The sequence below is a fragment of the Saimiri boliviensis genome, chromosome 1 (genome assembly GCF_048565385.1).
Source record: "Saimiri boliviensis isolate mSaiBol1 chromosome 1, mSaiBol1.pri, whole genome shotgun sequence".
Taxonomy (NCBI): Eukaryota; Metazoa; Chordata; class Mammalia; order Primates; family Cebidae; genus Saimiri; species Saimiri boliviensis.
This window is the reverse complement of record NC_133449.1, coordinates 198,725,568-198,742,429: the sequence shown is the minus strand read 5'-3', so window position 1 is coordinate 198,742,429 and position 16,862 is coordinate 198,725,568. Positions and strand designations below refer to the sequence as shown.

The 16,862-nt window shown below is 36.3% G+C and overlaps 1 protein-coding gene across 1 annotated transcript; it reads right to left on the bottom strand.

The window, feature by feature from the left end:
* Nucleotides 1-281: 281 nt before the first annotated feature.
* Nucleotides 282-16,179, bottom strand: STARD4 (StAR related lipid transfer domain containing 4). Its single transcript, XM_010339913.3, has 6 exons — nucleotides 15,970-16,179; nucleotides 11,141-11,254; nucleotides 9,879-9,928; nucleotides 6,176-6,302; nucleotides 5,226-5,340; nucleotides 282-4,324 (listed from the first exon to the last, which is right to left on the bottom strand). The coding sequence occupies exons 2-6, from the start codon at nucleotides 11,243-11,245 to the stop codon at nucleotides 4,101-4,103; spliced, it is 621 nt and encodes a 206-aa protein (XP_010338215.1). The 5' UTR covers nucleotides 11,246-11,254; nucleotides 15,970-16,179; the 3' UTR covers nucleotides 282-4,100.
* Nucleotides 16,180-16,862: the final 683 nt, after the last annotated feature.

Sequence of the window (16,862 nt, the reverse complement as noted above, 5' to 3'; positions counted from 1 at the left end):
ATTTGTTCTAAATATATAATAGCAAATAAAGATTCAGCAGTATTGTATAATAGCTAAATTATATGAGACTGCAGGAGAGATCAGCATGTGTGTTTTTAACTTTATTTTCCAGGTTTATATTTTTCTTTTGTAGGAATTCAGAAAGTTAAATTACATACTTTAAGTTCAGGCATACGAAACTAAATAGTACTTAATGTTAAATTACAAAGATAATATCAATGACGAATTTTAAGAGTGTCTAGAAATTTTTATTTTATTTCACAGCAATTTAAAAATACATATTTTATTGATACTAATAACATATTCTTTATTAGTTTAATAAATATTCTAGTTTTACATATTGGTTCATAAAATAATTATATAAACTTCTTTAAAAAATCTATATTATAGCTTTCATTGAACTGCAAGAGATAAATTTTAACATTTATATATGTAAAATCTGTAAAAACAGTACAATAATTGAAAAATTATAATTCCAACTTCCTGTTTTTTGAAATTATTCTGACGTTTCTTCAACGCTGAAGCCCTAACCTTCTCTACTTCTAGAAGTTGAATAAGAAAGACACGGAAGACACATCAGGCAGGTAATTATACAACACAGGTTCTAAGGGAAACCTGATCAGGCCTCTTAACTTCTCTGGTTCTGTTGATTTCTCTATATGGTGGGGATCGCTACAGCCCCATTTACTTAAAAGAAACTGGATTTAAACACCTGATTCAAAAGATGGTAGTATACTCTCCAATAAAGAGGTAAAGCTTTTATCTGTATTACAGGCAATGCTCTGTCCCTGTAGCCCCTGCCATGCAGTCTACATCCCCTAAAAGCTCAATAGACCATTAAGGGCTTAAATTGTGCAATGTTTTCCTATCTTCTCCAGATACAACTTCAATTACATTGTTGTTTAGCTTGAGATATTAATTGAATTCAACACTACTGTTGATAAAATGTCCTTCAGTTAGAAAAGGAATAGGCTGAAGGGAGGGGAATAAAAAAACTCTATTAACTAGGAGATATTTTGCACATAGAAATCTACAATTTCAAATATATCCAACCTCAAGAAACACTGAAATGAAGAGAATTTTAACATTTACAAGTCCACTAGTACTTTATCAATTTATATTATAGATTAACTACAGAATGCTAGATTCTCATTTTTTCTGAATATTGTTTTAAACTTTAAGGGTTAACTAAGAGTTATTAACACAAACTAATATTTCATGCAAAAGTATCACTTTTATTATAAGTTTTTTCTTGTATGGAACTAATTTCCTTAAAAAATAGCTACTATGTACTGAAAACAGTATTATGCCAAATATTTCTTACATACACAAGTTTCTAATATATACTACCTACAAGCTACAGAAAATAACCATCTAACAAGGCAGATTATATTCTTTCATTTCATCAACTGCCATATCAAAAGTTACTTATCTTTGAAGGAAAATATTTTTTGGCAATAATTTTATTTCATTGGCAACTACTAACTGATTTATATCTAAAGTTTAAATGTCCTATTTAGCAAGCAAAGAATCTAGAGACTAGAAAAGATTTCCATTTAAGATATTATTTCATATTAGTCTATTTCATCTTATAACAAGACAAATTAATAAATATACTATAGGACTGTGCTATTCAATACAGTATCCACTGGCCTCATGTGGCTGATGAGCACTTAAAATTTGGCTTGCCCAAATTAGTAAAATGCATACCAGATTTCAGAGAATTAGTACAAGAAACAATACAAACTATCAAAATAAATCTTTATATCAATTACATGTTAAAATAACATTTTGAATGTATTAAGTTAAATAAAATATAAAAATTAACTTCAGCTGTTTCTTCTAGAATTTTTTAAATTACATATATCACTTAGATTATTTTTCTACCCTACAGCATTGCTATAGAAGCAGCAGACTCAATTATTTACGTTAATATCCATCCCAACCCACATCATTAAGCTTTTATATCATTATGGTATAAGATAACATATTTAATACATGATCACAAGATTCCTGAGCTTAGAATTATGAACACCTCCACTCTCCAAAACAAAGCCAAACAAAACCTATAGTAATTATCCTGGCAACAGTGATAAACTTTAGATTTGTGTTAGATATGAGTCTGCAAAAAAGACAAAAGGAATCTTTCGGAATGATGGAAAAGTTCTAAATCCAGATTGTGTTGATGGCTGCACAATTCTACATATGTATTTAAAAACTCACTGAATTAGACACTTAAAAATGGGTAAATGACATAATATGTAAATTATATATCAATAAAGCTGTTGTTATTTTTCTAAAGTACACAGCTAGAGCCCAGCAGATTTCAGAGCCCATCTAGAAGCTGCACATATTTTTTAGGTGATTCAAACATAATTTTTAAATTCATCATCTTCACAATGAAAATTTTTCCACGAGGGTAATTTTACCTAGAGTGGATCCATGTTTAATAGTAAATTATGTAATTACTCCATAGGAAGTATATGTTGATAAGGACAAAGAGAGCACTAGAGTAGAGATAGCAGGCAGTTTATTTGCTTTTAGGGATCTCCAGGTCAGGAAATAATAGCCCTTATAATAATGTATACTATCTTGTCACAAATCCCTTACCCAAGTTAGGCACCTTTGGAATTTCACCATCCTAGATAGAATAGTAGAACATGAGACTTCCTACTCTATACTAATATAAATAAGTGAACAAAATAGAAGTCAAAACTAACATTTACCCATTACCATGGGAAACTGAAACTAATAGTTTTCTTTCACTACTGCAGAACGAATGAAAGGGAAAGAAATCTAGTAATTCAAAAGTAAATTCAACTTAGAAAAGGATACTGGTAATTAATAAGCCGTTAAGAATACAGACCCCTTTGTGCATCCCTCCTATCAGAGCTGGATCAATGTCGATACTATGAGATTATTCACCATGAACATTGTGGTGCTGCCACCTTTTGTTTTTTGAAATCTGTCATCTCCAGGAGCAAAAAATAAATAAAAACAAAAGTAAAAAACAGCTTCACTGCTCCACTTTGACAAAATGGGTATGAAGAACTATGATTTATTCTTTCTTTACACCCAGGAAAACTCAATAAAGTAAAACACAAATCAAACTATCATGCACTTGAAACACTATACGCTTTTGTGCATTTTGTGGCCTTTCTAGCATGTATTTCAGGGCCCATTTTACCCATATTAGCAACAACAAAACAGTAGACACAGAAATACTAATACATCAACAACTGACATTAAACATTGAAATGGATTTCAAGATGTGTGCATGTACACAAACATAAATATATACAAAGATTTGCCTGCGTACACTGAAAGGCCTCAAGTTCTCATTTTAGAAGTAAACTAGATGGATAGTTCAAAACCCAAAGTCATTTAGAATGTGAAAATCATTTAGAAAATCTCACTTAAGGCAGCCACAAAATTAATTAGGGGACCCATAATACTCCATTCTAATTATTATAAAATGGTATCTAGGCACTAGATAAATCTAAGAATGTATTTGTTCCAGCTACAGACTGATACTTTTAAGAGACTCAAAATTTAGACAGCAACTGAATTCCACATTTTAAATTGGGGGAATTTAAATCCCCCAGGAATGGGGGCTCATGCCTATAATCCCAACACTTTGAGGGGGATGAGGTGGGGAATCTCTTGAGGTCAGGAGTTCAAGACCAGCCTGGGCAACATAGTGAGACCACATCTCTACAAAAAATAAAAAAAAAAATAAAAAAAAGGAATAGCCATGCATGGTGGTGTACCTGTAGTCCAAGCTATTCAGAAGGGTGAGGTAGAATAACCCCTTGAATGGTCAGATCAAAGCTGCAGTGAGCTGTGATCACACCACCGCCCTCCAGCATGGGCAGCAGAGTGAGATTCTGTCTCAAAATTTAAAAAAAAGAAAAGAAAATGAAAATGCCCTCTCTTAGATAGCTATTTACTTTAGGAATAAAACCAAATGTACTACTAAACCAAAATTATTTCAAATTTTTCTACAGGCTATGCAGAAGAGTGGAATCAATGATTTTTACAGGCCATGTGGCTGAGAGACAGAGTTGATCCATAGTCCTGCAAGTTTGAACGCATTTTGCCTATAATAAAGCTTTTCGTAAATCACCATAGAAGTTGGTTAAAGTGCTTGCCATGGCTGTGTCTACTGCTGACTGAGGAATCATCCCACGCAGATCTGTCTGAATATATCCTGTCAAAAGACTCTGGTTTGGGTTGTCCTTAAGTGGAACACAAAACCAACCACAGGGATGGTTGTATCCTCGAACAAATTCTGGTCTCTTTTCATCCCAGTCAAGACTTATTCCTACAAGGCAATTTTAACAATAACACTATTAATAGCAACAACTGACATTTATATAAAACTCTAATTTAAAAACATTACCAGAATTCTTTTTAAAATATTTATTCTTATCCATATAGATGAAAATTAAACCCCAAGAGTGACCATGGCAGAATGAAAAAGAGACTTACCAAGGAGGATTCTGACAAGAGGTTGGCAGACAGGTAATGGGGAAACTTTAATCCTTTCAGAATACATGACATCATGTCACCTTAGTAACTCCTTGGAAGCTACAAATCTTGGTTGTAGCACCTAGGCTTCGAGGTGCCAATAATCCATGGTGCCTCCTAACTATTCCCCACAGTGACGACCATATTATACTTTGGTACTTGCTAGTTAAGAATAATCAAGTAGATGTTTACTTACAACTGCTAACTCATGTATATATTATATACAAAATAATATTAATTTACCTATAGGTACATTTTAGAAAACAGGAGCCTTCCAATGGCAGTATTTTTAATCTTGAAAAGAAAAATACAACAAAGCTCAAGGAAGGAAGAATATCCTAACACATACCAAATCTAGTTTTCCTGTGTATATGATCAGAAATTGTTTTCCAAGGGCGTCTTAGAAGAAAACCTATTTACAAGACCCCTTTCTTAGAGGCAGTCATGTGATCCACATTTGCCACCTCTGACCTAGAGGATACTATGTAACTGGGAACAAAAACTTACCAGAAAGGTTTCAGAAACCCTTCTGATATTGTTATTTTACTCCCTAGAGTTTAGCATTTGCAAAAAAATTTTAGTGATTACAGGGTCAGAGTTCAAAATATATTTCACAAAGAAAGAAACATCCAGTCTAGAAAATACGAATATTTAAACCATACTGAAAAAAAAGCATAAAGTTTTGAGATTATTACCACAAGATAAAAGCCCTTCTTTATAGCCCACAGTATAGGAGAAATCAACAAATTCTCTTGGGGAAATTATATTCCAAAGCTGACCAGCGGTAGTGTAACGCATCACACAGCAATTCTGAAAAACAAGAGGTAAGACAAGTATTACTACTATAGGAAACACACATACCTTCATATATCTCTGGAAAGAAATGAACATTTATTTAAAATGTTTCATAATTATAATAATTCTTACACTGATTCTGACAGATCTAGATCTCTATGCTAAATCTCACTGCTATGGGATGGCCATGAAGAAGATACATAATCAAAATAGGTACAAGTTATCCAGTATCCAAATTTCTAATTAAATACAGTCATATTTTATTCTATATAACAACCCACATGGAATTAAGGGATATAGACTGCTTTAGTGTTCAAGATCAAATCCACAAATACTTTGACTACAACATTTTAATTTAAAGAAATCAAACATTAAGCAAGAAATTAATAAAAATAGAAACAGCTTGCTATTTTGGCTACATAATTTTAGAATATTTAAGGTAGGATTTTTATCTTTGGTCTTTGATGTTGGCTTAGTATTACAGAAATGCCTCACACATTCACCTAGAAACCTAAATATAATAGTGGTCTTTTCAGAATTTTAGATTTCAGAATCTTAACTAGAGTTTTACAATTAAAGATGCTGAATATTTTTTTTAAGCAGCAAGGATATAGCTACTGTGGAAAACAAACTCAGTCTAACACTCATTAATTAGTATGAGGAAATGCAAACTTTTAAGAGGCAGCATGGGACTCCCATGTGATATCTTTGTCATGAGTACTATACTCAAAGCAATGAATATAATGAATATAAGTATGTACAAATGCTCAAGCTCATATACTCTGGCTCACTCATGCACTCTCTCATGCACATACACATAGTCTAAAGCAATGGTTCTATAAACAGATACCTCTTCAAAGTTCTCCAAAATATCCAATGAAGTCATCAAGCTGTCCCAATCCAAACGACAAGGCCCTGGGCGTATATGGTCTATTATACTATTGACAAGGTCTTCTATAACACCTTGGGCTTTGTAGCTGGAGGAAAAAAGTTAAAGTCAACTGCTGTTACAATAAAAAATTTCAGCATACCCTTATAGTATATAGGTAACCTTGAAAGTAAGAATAAAACTTAGGCCAGGCACAGTGGTTCACATCTATAATCCCAGCACTCTGTGAGGCCGAGGCTGGTAGATCACTTAAAGTCAGGAGTTTGAGACCAGCCTGGCCAACAAGGTGAAACCCTGCCTCTAGTAAAATTATAAAACTTAGCCAGGCACAGTGGCATGCATCTGTAGTCCCAGCTACTTGGGAGGCTGAGGCAGAAGAATCGCTTGAACCCCAGAGGTGGAGGTTGCAGTGAGCCAAGATCATGCCACTAGGCAACTGAGTGCGATTCCATCTCAAATAAATAAATTAATTAATTAAAATTAAAATTAATGAAGAGTTTTTTTTCTAAAGGGAATAAATTCCAGTAACTTTTCTGATAAATTATGTTCCACCACTTATTTTATCAGCATGTACCCTTTAGCCTCAACTCTAATAAGAGAACTGAAGGATATACTATGTATCATAATGAACATTGTAAGTCGCTTCATGTTATAGAATAGCCAAAAACAGTCTATAGAATGCCGTAAGGTTTCCATTTATTTAAATTTTTTTCTCAGTTATCCTCTGACATATTAGCACATGAATATTTTTACCTCGACTTTTAAAAACTTTTTATTAGGAACAGAGAAATAGGGCAATAGAACAGAACACCAAGGAACTGACTCATAAATATGTCAGCACTTGACATATTTCAAAGGCAGCATTACTTATCAGTGGGGAAAAATGGATAATTCCATAAATGGTGTGCCTAGATTCAATAGTTATCCTTATGGAGAAAATAAAACTTAAGTTCCTATTTCCACTACTCATAGTAATTAATTCCAGATAAAAATTAAATATCTATGTAAAATATGTAAAATGAAAAACTTTAAAATTTTGAGAAAAATATACAAGATACCATTTTTGTGACCTCAGACTACACAGGGACTTCTTGAATATGTAAAACACAGAAAAACACAAATAATACAAAAGATCAATGAAAATTAGCATGCACACCACACAAGAAAATATAAGTCATTTTTTAAAACTAGCCACAGATTGGGAGAAGGTAGGTAGGGCTACACATATAAACAAATAATTATTATAGAGGATACATTGGTTCTATAAACCAATCGGAAAAAGAAAATCCACAGAAAAGATGGGCAAAGGACATAGTAAGATTGACCTGAGATATCAATAAATATATAAAAGATGTTCAACTTCACTAGTAATCACGTATATACTAACAAGAACAATCTCATTAATACCCTTCACACTGACAGAGATTAAAAACTTGTAAGTAGTAAATAGTAACCTTAAACTGCTACTTTAGAGAGCAAGTTGGTAATGTCTGAGGAATGGAAGATATACACCCCTATGACCCAAAGAAAATTACACGTGTGCACAAAGAGGTATATCCCAAAAGGTTTACTATAGCATTGTACTTTGTAGAAAACAACTGACAACAGCCTAAAAATCTATCAATAGGCAAATCTGCAAACATAGATAAAAACATTGTGGTATATTAACAAAAAAAAACCCAATGGACTTACATATAACAACATGGCTAAATCCTGAGAACATAATATTTAATGAAAAAATAAAGGCAAATTACTGAACAAAATATACACATACAAACACATACACATGAACATAAAAAACACACGAAATAATGCTTTTTATTGTTTATGGATATATAATGATGTGGCAAAGTACGACAAAGGAACAATACACATAACTTCAGGACAGTAGTTACCTCTAGGGATGAAAGAAAGGAGATGAAATTAGAAATTAGCTTCAGCTCTACCAGTACCTTTTTATTTAAAAAAGCATCTGAAGCTATTTAATCATTTTATAATATCTCAAGCCAAACTTATATTATCTCCCCCATCGTAAATCTGCTCTCCCATCCTATATTCTTTAACTTGGGGTAGGAGGTAGGTGGAAGTAACATAAATAAGTCTAGTCAAATTAGAATTCCTTAGATTCAGCTATGACTCTTCTTTTTCTCTTAACCCCATTTCCATAGTCAGAATCAGTCACCACATTTTTTATCAGGAGTATTTCCTAAATATAAAGTACTTAGAACAATACGTGGCTCCCATTAATGTTGGTTATCATTACCACCATCATTAAATCTTTCACATTCATTTGCCCTTTTGGACTTCTGTGCTACTGCCTCATTTAGAGTACTTTGTGTCCAACTACTCTTTTGATCACATATCCCTTTAAGAATCTGAAAAAAAAAAAAAAAAAAAAAAAAAACCACCAGTTTTTCTCCTATGTTTTTATGTGGTAGATATGCAATACCTTCTGCCTAGGACATGAAGCCTTTCATTCCTTAAGAAATACTAATTCTTAAGTCTTAGCTCAAATATTAGCTCTCTATGAAGTCTTTTCAGATCTCCAAGCATAAAGCTCCCTTGGCAGTGTTTACACTTTCAGGCCTCACTGGGAATTACTGATTTAAAGAATTAACTTCCATACTTGCTTACAATGCTCAATCCACCTCCAATTTCCCCGTCCTTATCATAAATATTATACCATTCAACTCTCTGGGAATGTTATCTTTGGCATTACACTTCAGAAGATTCCATGTATACTAACAGGGTCCAGCAGTTTTATTTTTTAAAATGGCTGAGTGTTAAGTATGTGAATATTCTACTCCAAGTATGCAAGGCAGCTGTCTCTACAAGCTTTAAAAAGCAATATATTATTTTCTTATGTTATTAAATAATCTTCAAAAATGTGTTTTTTAAAGGCTATATCATGTTCTATCACAGATGTTTCATACTGAATCATCTATTGATTATTCAGGTTTATAATGTTCAATATTATAAATAATGCTGTGATAGAAGAGCAAGTACTTAAATAACTGTTATTTTTCTGATAAATTCTTCAACATAAGGTCCTAGGATAAAATGTTCTATAGCACTGAGTAAATGTAGAATATTAGAAGAGTCATGTATACAATGCTAAGAAATTCAGATTTTATCAGCCATTTTATATCATTATTTATGACCTCCTCACCACCAACTCAGACCACAAAGGACACGGACATTTTGAAGGCTCTGAATTCATAAGGCCAATATGCTTTCCAGAAAGTTAAAAAAATTCACCCGGTGCGGTGGCTCACGCCTGTAATCCTAGCACTTTCAGAGGCCTAGGCATGTTGATCACTAAGTCAGGAGTTCAAAACCAGCCTGGCCAAGATAATGAAACCCTGTCTCTACTAAAAACCACAGAAAAATTAGCCAGTGTGGTAGCAGGCACCTGTAATCCCAGCTACTCAGGAGGCTGAGGCAGGAGAATTACTTATACCCAGGCAGCAGAGGTTGCAATGAACTGAGATGGTGCCACTGCACTCCAAACCTTGGTGACAAAGTGAGACTCCATCTCAAAAAAAAAAAAAAAGTTAAAAAAAATCTTAAAAAGCTAAATCCTACTAGCAATAACTACTAGTGATAATGCATATAAGTTTCAGAAAGTCTTAAGAGCTGCGTAAATCTATTAAGATGTACTTACAGATATCCATTAAATTCTTCTGAGGGTTTTCTCCAAACAGTTACATCTTTCTAGAAAAATAAAAACATTATATGGTAATAATTACATAGGTGGAATGCTAGACACAAAACTGACAATTTTATAAGTCTAGGGAATTTGTCTTTGCATTAAAATAAAACTTCAGTACATTTTCAGAATACATAAAAGTCATCTACATCAATAAAAGGAGGATTTGTATTTGAGTTTCTTCTGTATCCTAAAGTTCTTCACATTGTAAATGATAGACCTCCAAAAAATATTTTCAGTAGCATTTAATGAGATCCAAATACTGTAAGAGTCAATGATGGCACTATCTTAGTCCAATCTTACTTACCATTACCAATGCATTCAGACTATGACACTAGAAACACTAAATATTTCATTCTAAAATTGTTCATAACTTTAAAACAATTAAACAATTAACATTTATTATGATAGTTTTACTGTGAATTAGTCCCTACAGTTTTTCCTCATCATTTCCCAAGTAATTCTGAATATCAGAATAGCTAGAGCACTTAAATAGAAGTGTCCTGGGTTTTAGAATTGGTTCTAGCAACACTCAACTCACCCATGTAATAGTCTGGGCAAGTCATATTAGTAAAAAGGAATACTGACTAGCTACCTTCATAGGCTTTTTGATATATCTGAAACTATTCTAAACTATCGAGTACTACACTTTCTTAAATTGATAATGATACATGTTATTTGCTGACTTAAGAGAGCATTCTTTAGGCTCTAGATTTCAGGAGCCTATCCTCTTGTCTAAAATCCAAAGAGCTAACAAAAGCAGTATAGGATTACTACTGATGTATTTCTTCCTCTGTGTGACATGAGACCATCAACTTTATTAGCTCAATTATTTATCTTGCATATTCATCCAAAGTACAGGTAGTGCTCGAATTACGACCACGGTCGGGACCGCGGAATGGACATAACACGATTTGGTCCTAAGTTGAGTAAGCTAAATGTACAGTTGAAATGGTGCCACGCGGAGATGGTAGTGCTGCCAGAAGCTGGTCCGCACTGTCGTATGCCCAGCTGGGCAACGTTTGCGCTGCCAGACGCGGAGCAGTCATGGCTAGTGACTGTGGTCATAAAGTCGAATGGTCGTAAGTTGCATAGGTGGTAAGTCGATCAATATCTGTATGGTCTTTGTCCATATTGTTCCATATAATTTTAAAAGTCATCAACTAATTCATTGGATAGAAGATACACCGTAAACAGAAGTAACTGAACTAATTTACCGTTTTCTTAGCAACTCGCCACTTATCTTCTTCAATGCTGTGGTACTGGATGAGAGTGTTTTTAAGTTTAGTTGCAAGAGAAGCAACATCAGAAAGTCCTTCCATTTCTTCTCTCTGTTATGGAGACCAAGATTAGTATCAGCAAATACCACAAGTTGAGGCAATAGACCAGTGGGTCTCAAATCTGGCTTTACAATATAATAACCTACCAGAGCTAAAAAAGATAGCTACCCTCACCCCAAATCATCTAATCATAATTTCTGAGAGTAGGACCTGGGCATCGTTTTTTCCTAATTGCACCCAAGATGAACAACCCATAGCCAGAGGTGAGAATCACATATTTTTTTTTACAGTTATTAAAATCATTCATATAAAAGAGTAAAAGGGAAGGCAGGAGGAGAGCGAAGGGATTGCATCTGTCTTGTATAGATGTTGTTAACTCTCAGACGTTTACCTCCAGCCCCCACTGTTCCAATGGACTCAAAAGTCCCAGATCCAGAAGCCTACCGAAAGCTTCAAGACTAAAGGGAATCTCTTGACTCCCCTGGCTTCCCTCAGTTTGCCACAGTATTCCTCATTTTAACAATTTCCTATTAAAATGGTAATTGAGCCCAAATTTTCAAGTCAAAAAGCTTGGGATTACCCCTAACAGGAATAGGTTCCTTTCAACACCATCATACCTCATTATCTAGTGGTCTAGTCCCACTGATTATCTTTCTGTCCCTCACACAGATCTAGCTTATCACTGACTTAGGGTCTCTGTACTCGATATTTCTCTGCCTAAATGGCTAGATCCCAAATCTTAGCATCACTAATAACAATGTAATGCCAATTTCAGTTTAAATCTCCTATCCTTCATAAAACCTTCTGCAGTTACTGTTACATCTTTTCTTCATAGTGTTTATCATTCTCAGACAATATAACTTGTTTATTCATAGGTGTTAGATTCTACTCTTAGCCCACCTCATTCCTAACTAATAGCATAGAAGTCCTTGTTTTATTCATCACTGTATCTCCACCACCTAGAACACTGCCAGGCACAGAGTAGACCCTTATTTTGTTGATGTGTTATTGCTTCAAAACAAAAATTACTTGGTCTTTGTCTTCTTTTGGTGCCAGAGCCCCAATTTCTTCACGTAATTCCTTCTTTTCACTATTCTATCTCTATTCCTGCCACTCTTCAGTAAAAGGCTAAAGGGAAAAAAAGTTTTAGGGGTAAAGTTGACCATTACAGAACCATAAAATTGCTGGCAAAGAGGTCAAGAAAACATTTAAATGAAATCTCAAGCCCCAGCCTCTATGGGAATAAGGTTGACAACGACGACCTTACAGATGCACACATCAGAGTCACCTTTTTATGCTTTGTAGTAGTTGTTGCTGTTTTTAGATGTTAGATTTTAGGGTCCAGTGCCAAACAGTGTGATTCAGTGGCTTTGCTCTGGAATGGGTCTCAGAAATGTAGGTCCTTTAAAATAGTCTCACTAATTATTCTGTTGTCTAGCCAGGGTTCAGAAATAACTGATCTAAAAAAACTAAAGTGACAGAAATAAATTAAGGTTGTAGCCAACATTTAAATACCACTAATTAGAGCATATAAGCCATTAAAATTCATAAATACTAAAATTATATAGAAACATGGGAAAGTATACATAGAAAATTCACTATACCTTTTAGGATCTATATAAGTGATACAAAGTGTATAACAAGTATAGATCCAATCCATGGATGGAAAGTTGATGAGCTCATTCAAAAAGTCTCTCAGTCAAGAATATACCCAATTTCATTCAAGAGGCCGTCAACTTAATAGCCAGTACAATGACTTTATTCAAGAGTATGCCATAAGCAAGCACAAGTTCTTGCAGAAGGCTTGTTTTTTTTTGTTTTTTTTTTTAATCTATTACTGGAATCACTATGATTAAACATATTCTATAAACCCAAAGGTCACCTATTAGGTTGCGTGGTTGGTAGATAAGAGTATTTACTCAAAACCTTTTGATAGAAATCAAAGATGAAATGGAAAGTTATTATCAGAAGCAAACATTATCATTGGGCAAATCCAGTACACAGAAATTTACCTAGAAAGTTACCTAGAAAGGATGAGAATGTGCAGCTTTAAGGTACTTAGTACTATCATTCATTCATATGGATCAGCATAAAGGTCAAGCTCCTTGCTATAGCTTACAAGCCCTTTTATGATGTGGCATATTTTCATTACCTAATTTCCACTTATCTTTCTTGGACTCCCCTGAACTTGGGTTAGTTCCCCCTCCAATATTTTCTGACAGCAACTCTGTGCTGTAATTATTGACTTGCTATCTTCTCCCTTTTAACTGTAAAATCTTTGGGGGGCAGGAAATGTGGCTTGTTCAATGTTATTCTCCTTATGTTTTAGCATTCAATATGAAAACAGTGAACAAAAAATGGAAAAAATGAATAGACAATAAGCTACTATTCTCACTTATGGAACACCTCAAGATTATCTGAGTATGCTCACTTATACTAGAGCTTCTGAGAAACTAAAACTTCCATTACCATAATGAAATACAATTTCTTAAAGAGGTCTACTATTAAATATTTATCAAACATCTATCATATACCAGGTCCTAGAACTACAGAAACAGATGGAATCCAGTTTTTACTCTCAAGGTTGACTTATTCTACCCTTAAGCTTTCACAGAAATAACAACAAAAACTAAAATATTTTAAAAATTCTACTAATAGTTTTTTAAAGCATGGTGCAGTGGGAGGTAGGAAAGGAAGAGAAAGAAGTACAAAATCAGAATGCTCTCTCTGATTAAATATGTCTAGCAACATATTTAACCAGGCAGTTAAGTCTCACGTGGATTATTTTCATCAAGATTAAGTCCATCATGAAATAATAGTTGCCATCAAAACTGCTACCTCTGTGTAAACAGGCATAATCGAGCATCTCTCAAAATATGAATCTATTCTAGAACCAAGAAGTCAGGGGGAGAATATTGGGTTACTAACGTCTTGGCTCTTTCTCCTTATATAACAGGATACTGACATTAATTGAAAGGAAAACACGCTATTTGACCTCCTGCAATCTCCAACTGTGGAGAATGTCAGGAAAATGTTTTAAATACCATTCTGAACTTCCTTTTACTAATTCAGTCTTTTATTCCCTTATCTTCACCTTATATCAATAAATTATCCAACTCTAACATTTACATTTCAAGAGAGAACAGGCACCACTTAACCTTATCAGAATGTAATAGCTTCATATAAAAGATTTTATATTCTTGTCGGTCCCATGGCCAAATACTGAGTAATGTCCACCTCCATGTTTTTTCCTTAAACTAATCTTTTTGTTCATATTTTCTATGTCCATGTTTTTGAAGCGATCACTAGTGGTGACAGTGGCTGCCATCACAGGGAGGGCAGCTTTCTTAAAGGTAAAAATTTTCTTGAGGCCATCTATCAGCACCATAGTCTTGATCAATCCAACTCCATTTATTCTCAACTATCTGTCACATATTTTAAATATGGAACATAATAAAACATTTAACCTCTAATAGAAAATAAATGCCATAAAAATCTGTTTGTACTTTTGTAATATGACTAAAGAAGTGCAGGTATCAGAATTGTCTAACCTTGCATTACTTGAATAATATGGTTTTCACTTCCGTGAACAGCTTCAGTTTAACATGCCATGGACTTTCCCCGGTGTCGTACAAACCAAAGCTTTGTAAATTTAATTATATTTTCTAACTAAGATAAAAATTTCAGCATAAGCTGGATTTCCAATAAATGTCGAACTATAAAGTTTTCCAACTCAGACAAGTACAGCAGCTTCTATTTTTTCAGACTGGCTCTGGCAGGCGCTCACTATTTAAAGAAATGCAACATGGAAATGTACTTCTACAATATGAATGATCCAGCTTACTTTTCAAATCCCTAATGTTCTAATACTTGATTAAAAAAAAAACCCTAATGCTCTGTACTTGATTTTAAAATATAACAATAGCTAACACCTACTGATCACTTACTATGTGGTCAGTCCTTCTGGCTGCTTTACAGAAGGACTGCATTGTATTATTTCATTTAATACAACAGTAAAAGTCCATCTATCATTGTCCCTGTTTTACAGAAAGCGAAAATTGCAACAGAGAGGTTGAGTCATTTGTCTAAAATCACAAGCTCATAAGTGATGGAGCCAGAATTCCAACCCAGGTAGTCTGACTTCAGAGCCTAAAGCTGTCTTGTAAACCTGTGGAAGCTGATCACAAGCTGGAAGAGACTTCACATTAAAAACCTGGGCCCACCATGAATTTGTCAAATTTTGTCCTGGCTGCTGAACCCAAAGATCTAAGGTGATTTTTCCTGTGTGTGAATTAGGGGAAACAGTGACGCTAATTTGGTGAGAAATTATGAGTTAATACATTTAGCAGGGACCTTGGAAGGCAGTAAGCCCGGGGAAAACTTCGTCTCAAGCCATCAGCATCACCTCCGCGAAGCCTGGTGGGACGCGGCTGCCCCTGCGCTGTCAGTGCGCCTAAGAACCAGGAAGCGCGGTGCGCTCGTGCGAACAGGACTGCCCCCAATCAGGCGGGATTACCACCGCCCCGCTCCCATTTCACAGCTGAGGACACTGAGGCCTAATGGCGTCCTAGTACTTAAACAGGTGGGCGGCGTGCAGGGGCGAGTTGTAAGCCCTGGGATCCTCCCTGCTCGCCCCGTCCCCTCCGTGGAGCTCAGTTTTCTTTCTCTGTGAGGTCCACTCCCGCCCGGACGCCAGGGCCCGCCATCCCCAACGCCCACCGCGGACTCCCTCGTCCCACGACCTAGAGCAGGTCCAGAAGACGCACCTGGCAGGGCGCCCCGGCCGCCGCAGTCCCGCCGCGGCTCGGTGGCTCGCCCCACGGCTGCCCGAGGTGAAGCGAGGACGTGGAAGCAGCCACCGCGCGCCACGCAGCACCTCACACCGCTCCCAGCAGCACCGATCAGCCTCCCAGCCCGCCGAGGCGCAGGCGGCAGCAGCCCGACGGGAAGGAACCCAGCACCTCCGGGTAAGGCGGGCCGAGCCCCCGGTCCCGCCCCCTGGCCCGGACCCGGGCGCTCCCGGGGGCTGGGAGGAGGTGGCCGGGAAACGCGCGCTCGCTCGTACGGGCTGGCGCGGGAGCGTGTGGAGCGCTGATTGGTCGCAGATGAATGGAATGATTCCGCGTGGGTGTGGGCTGGCCCGAGCCGCGCCGGGGTGCCCCGGAGGTCTGGGGTTGCCTGCAGGTTTGGATTGGTGGGGCTGTCCTGTAGGCACTTAATTGTGAGAGAACTTTGCCAGGCAGTAAACCAACTGGGAGACAGAGAAACAGAAGTCGAAGTGAAGGATCACAGTGAGGGATAAAGCTGGTCCAAATTCATCCCGCTTGTGGATATCCTAGCAGCACGCCACTGCTCTACTCCTCCCAGGACCCACTCTAACCCTGACCCTAACCTTTCTTACTTCTCAAATGAGAAAAAGAGCCCGTGCAGAGGAGGGCGAGCTCTCTGCCTCCTGCTTAGCCGGACTCAGAACTGAGAAAGCTGGGAAGGAAAATGAAAGTCACTGCCACTGTGTGAATTGACCTTTAGGCAAACGTGTGTGTTTGTGTGTGTGTGTGTGTGTGTGCGTGCGCGTGTGCCCACCGTCAGATAAACGTTTAGAGGGCAACCTTACTGTGTGAATTGACCTTTAGCCAAACGTGCGTGTGTGTGTGTGTGT

Bases quoted from the DNA above. Each gene is read 5' to 3' on its own strand.
- STARD4 (XM_010339913.3), bottom strand. From the start codon at position 11,245: ATGGAAGGACTTTCTGATGTTGCTTCTCTTGCAACTAAACTTAAAAAC. The intron at 9,929-11,140 runs GTAAATTAGTTC...TTATTTTTCTAG, and splicing joins GGCGAGTTGCTAAGAAAACG to AAAGATGTAACTGTTTGGAG. The intron at 5,341-6,175 runs GTATCTGTTTAT...CTTGTTTTTCAG, and splicing joins TTTTGGAGAACTTTGAAGAG to AATTGCTGTGTGATGCGTTA.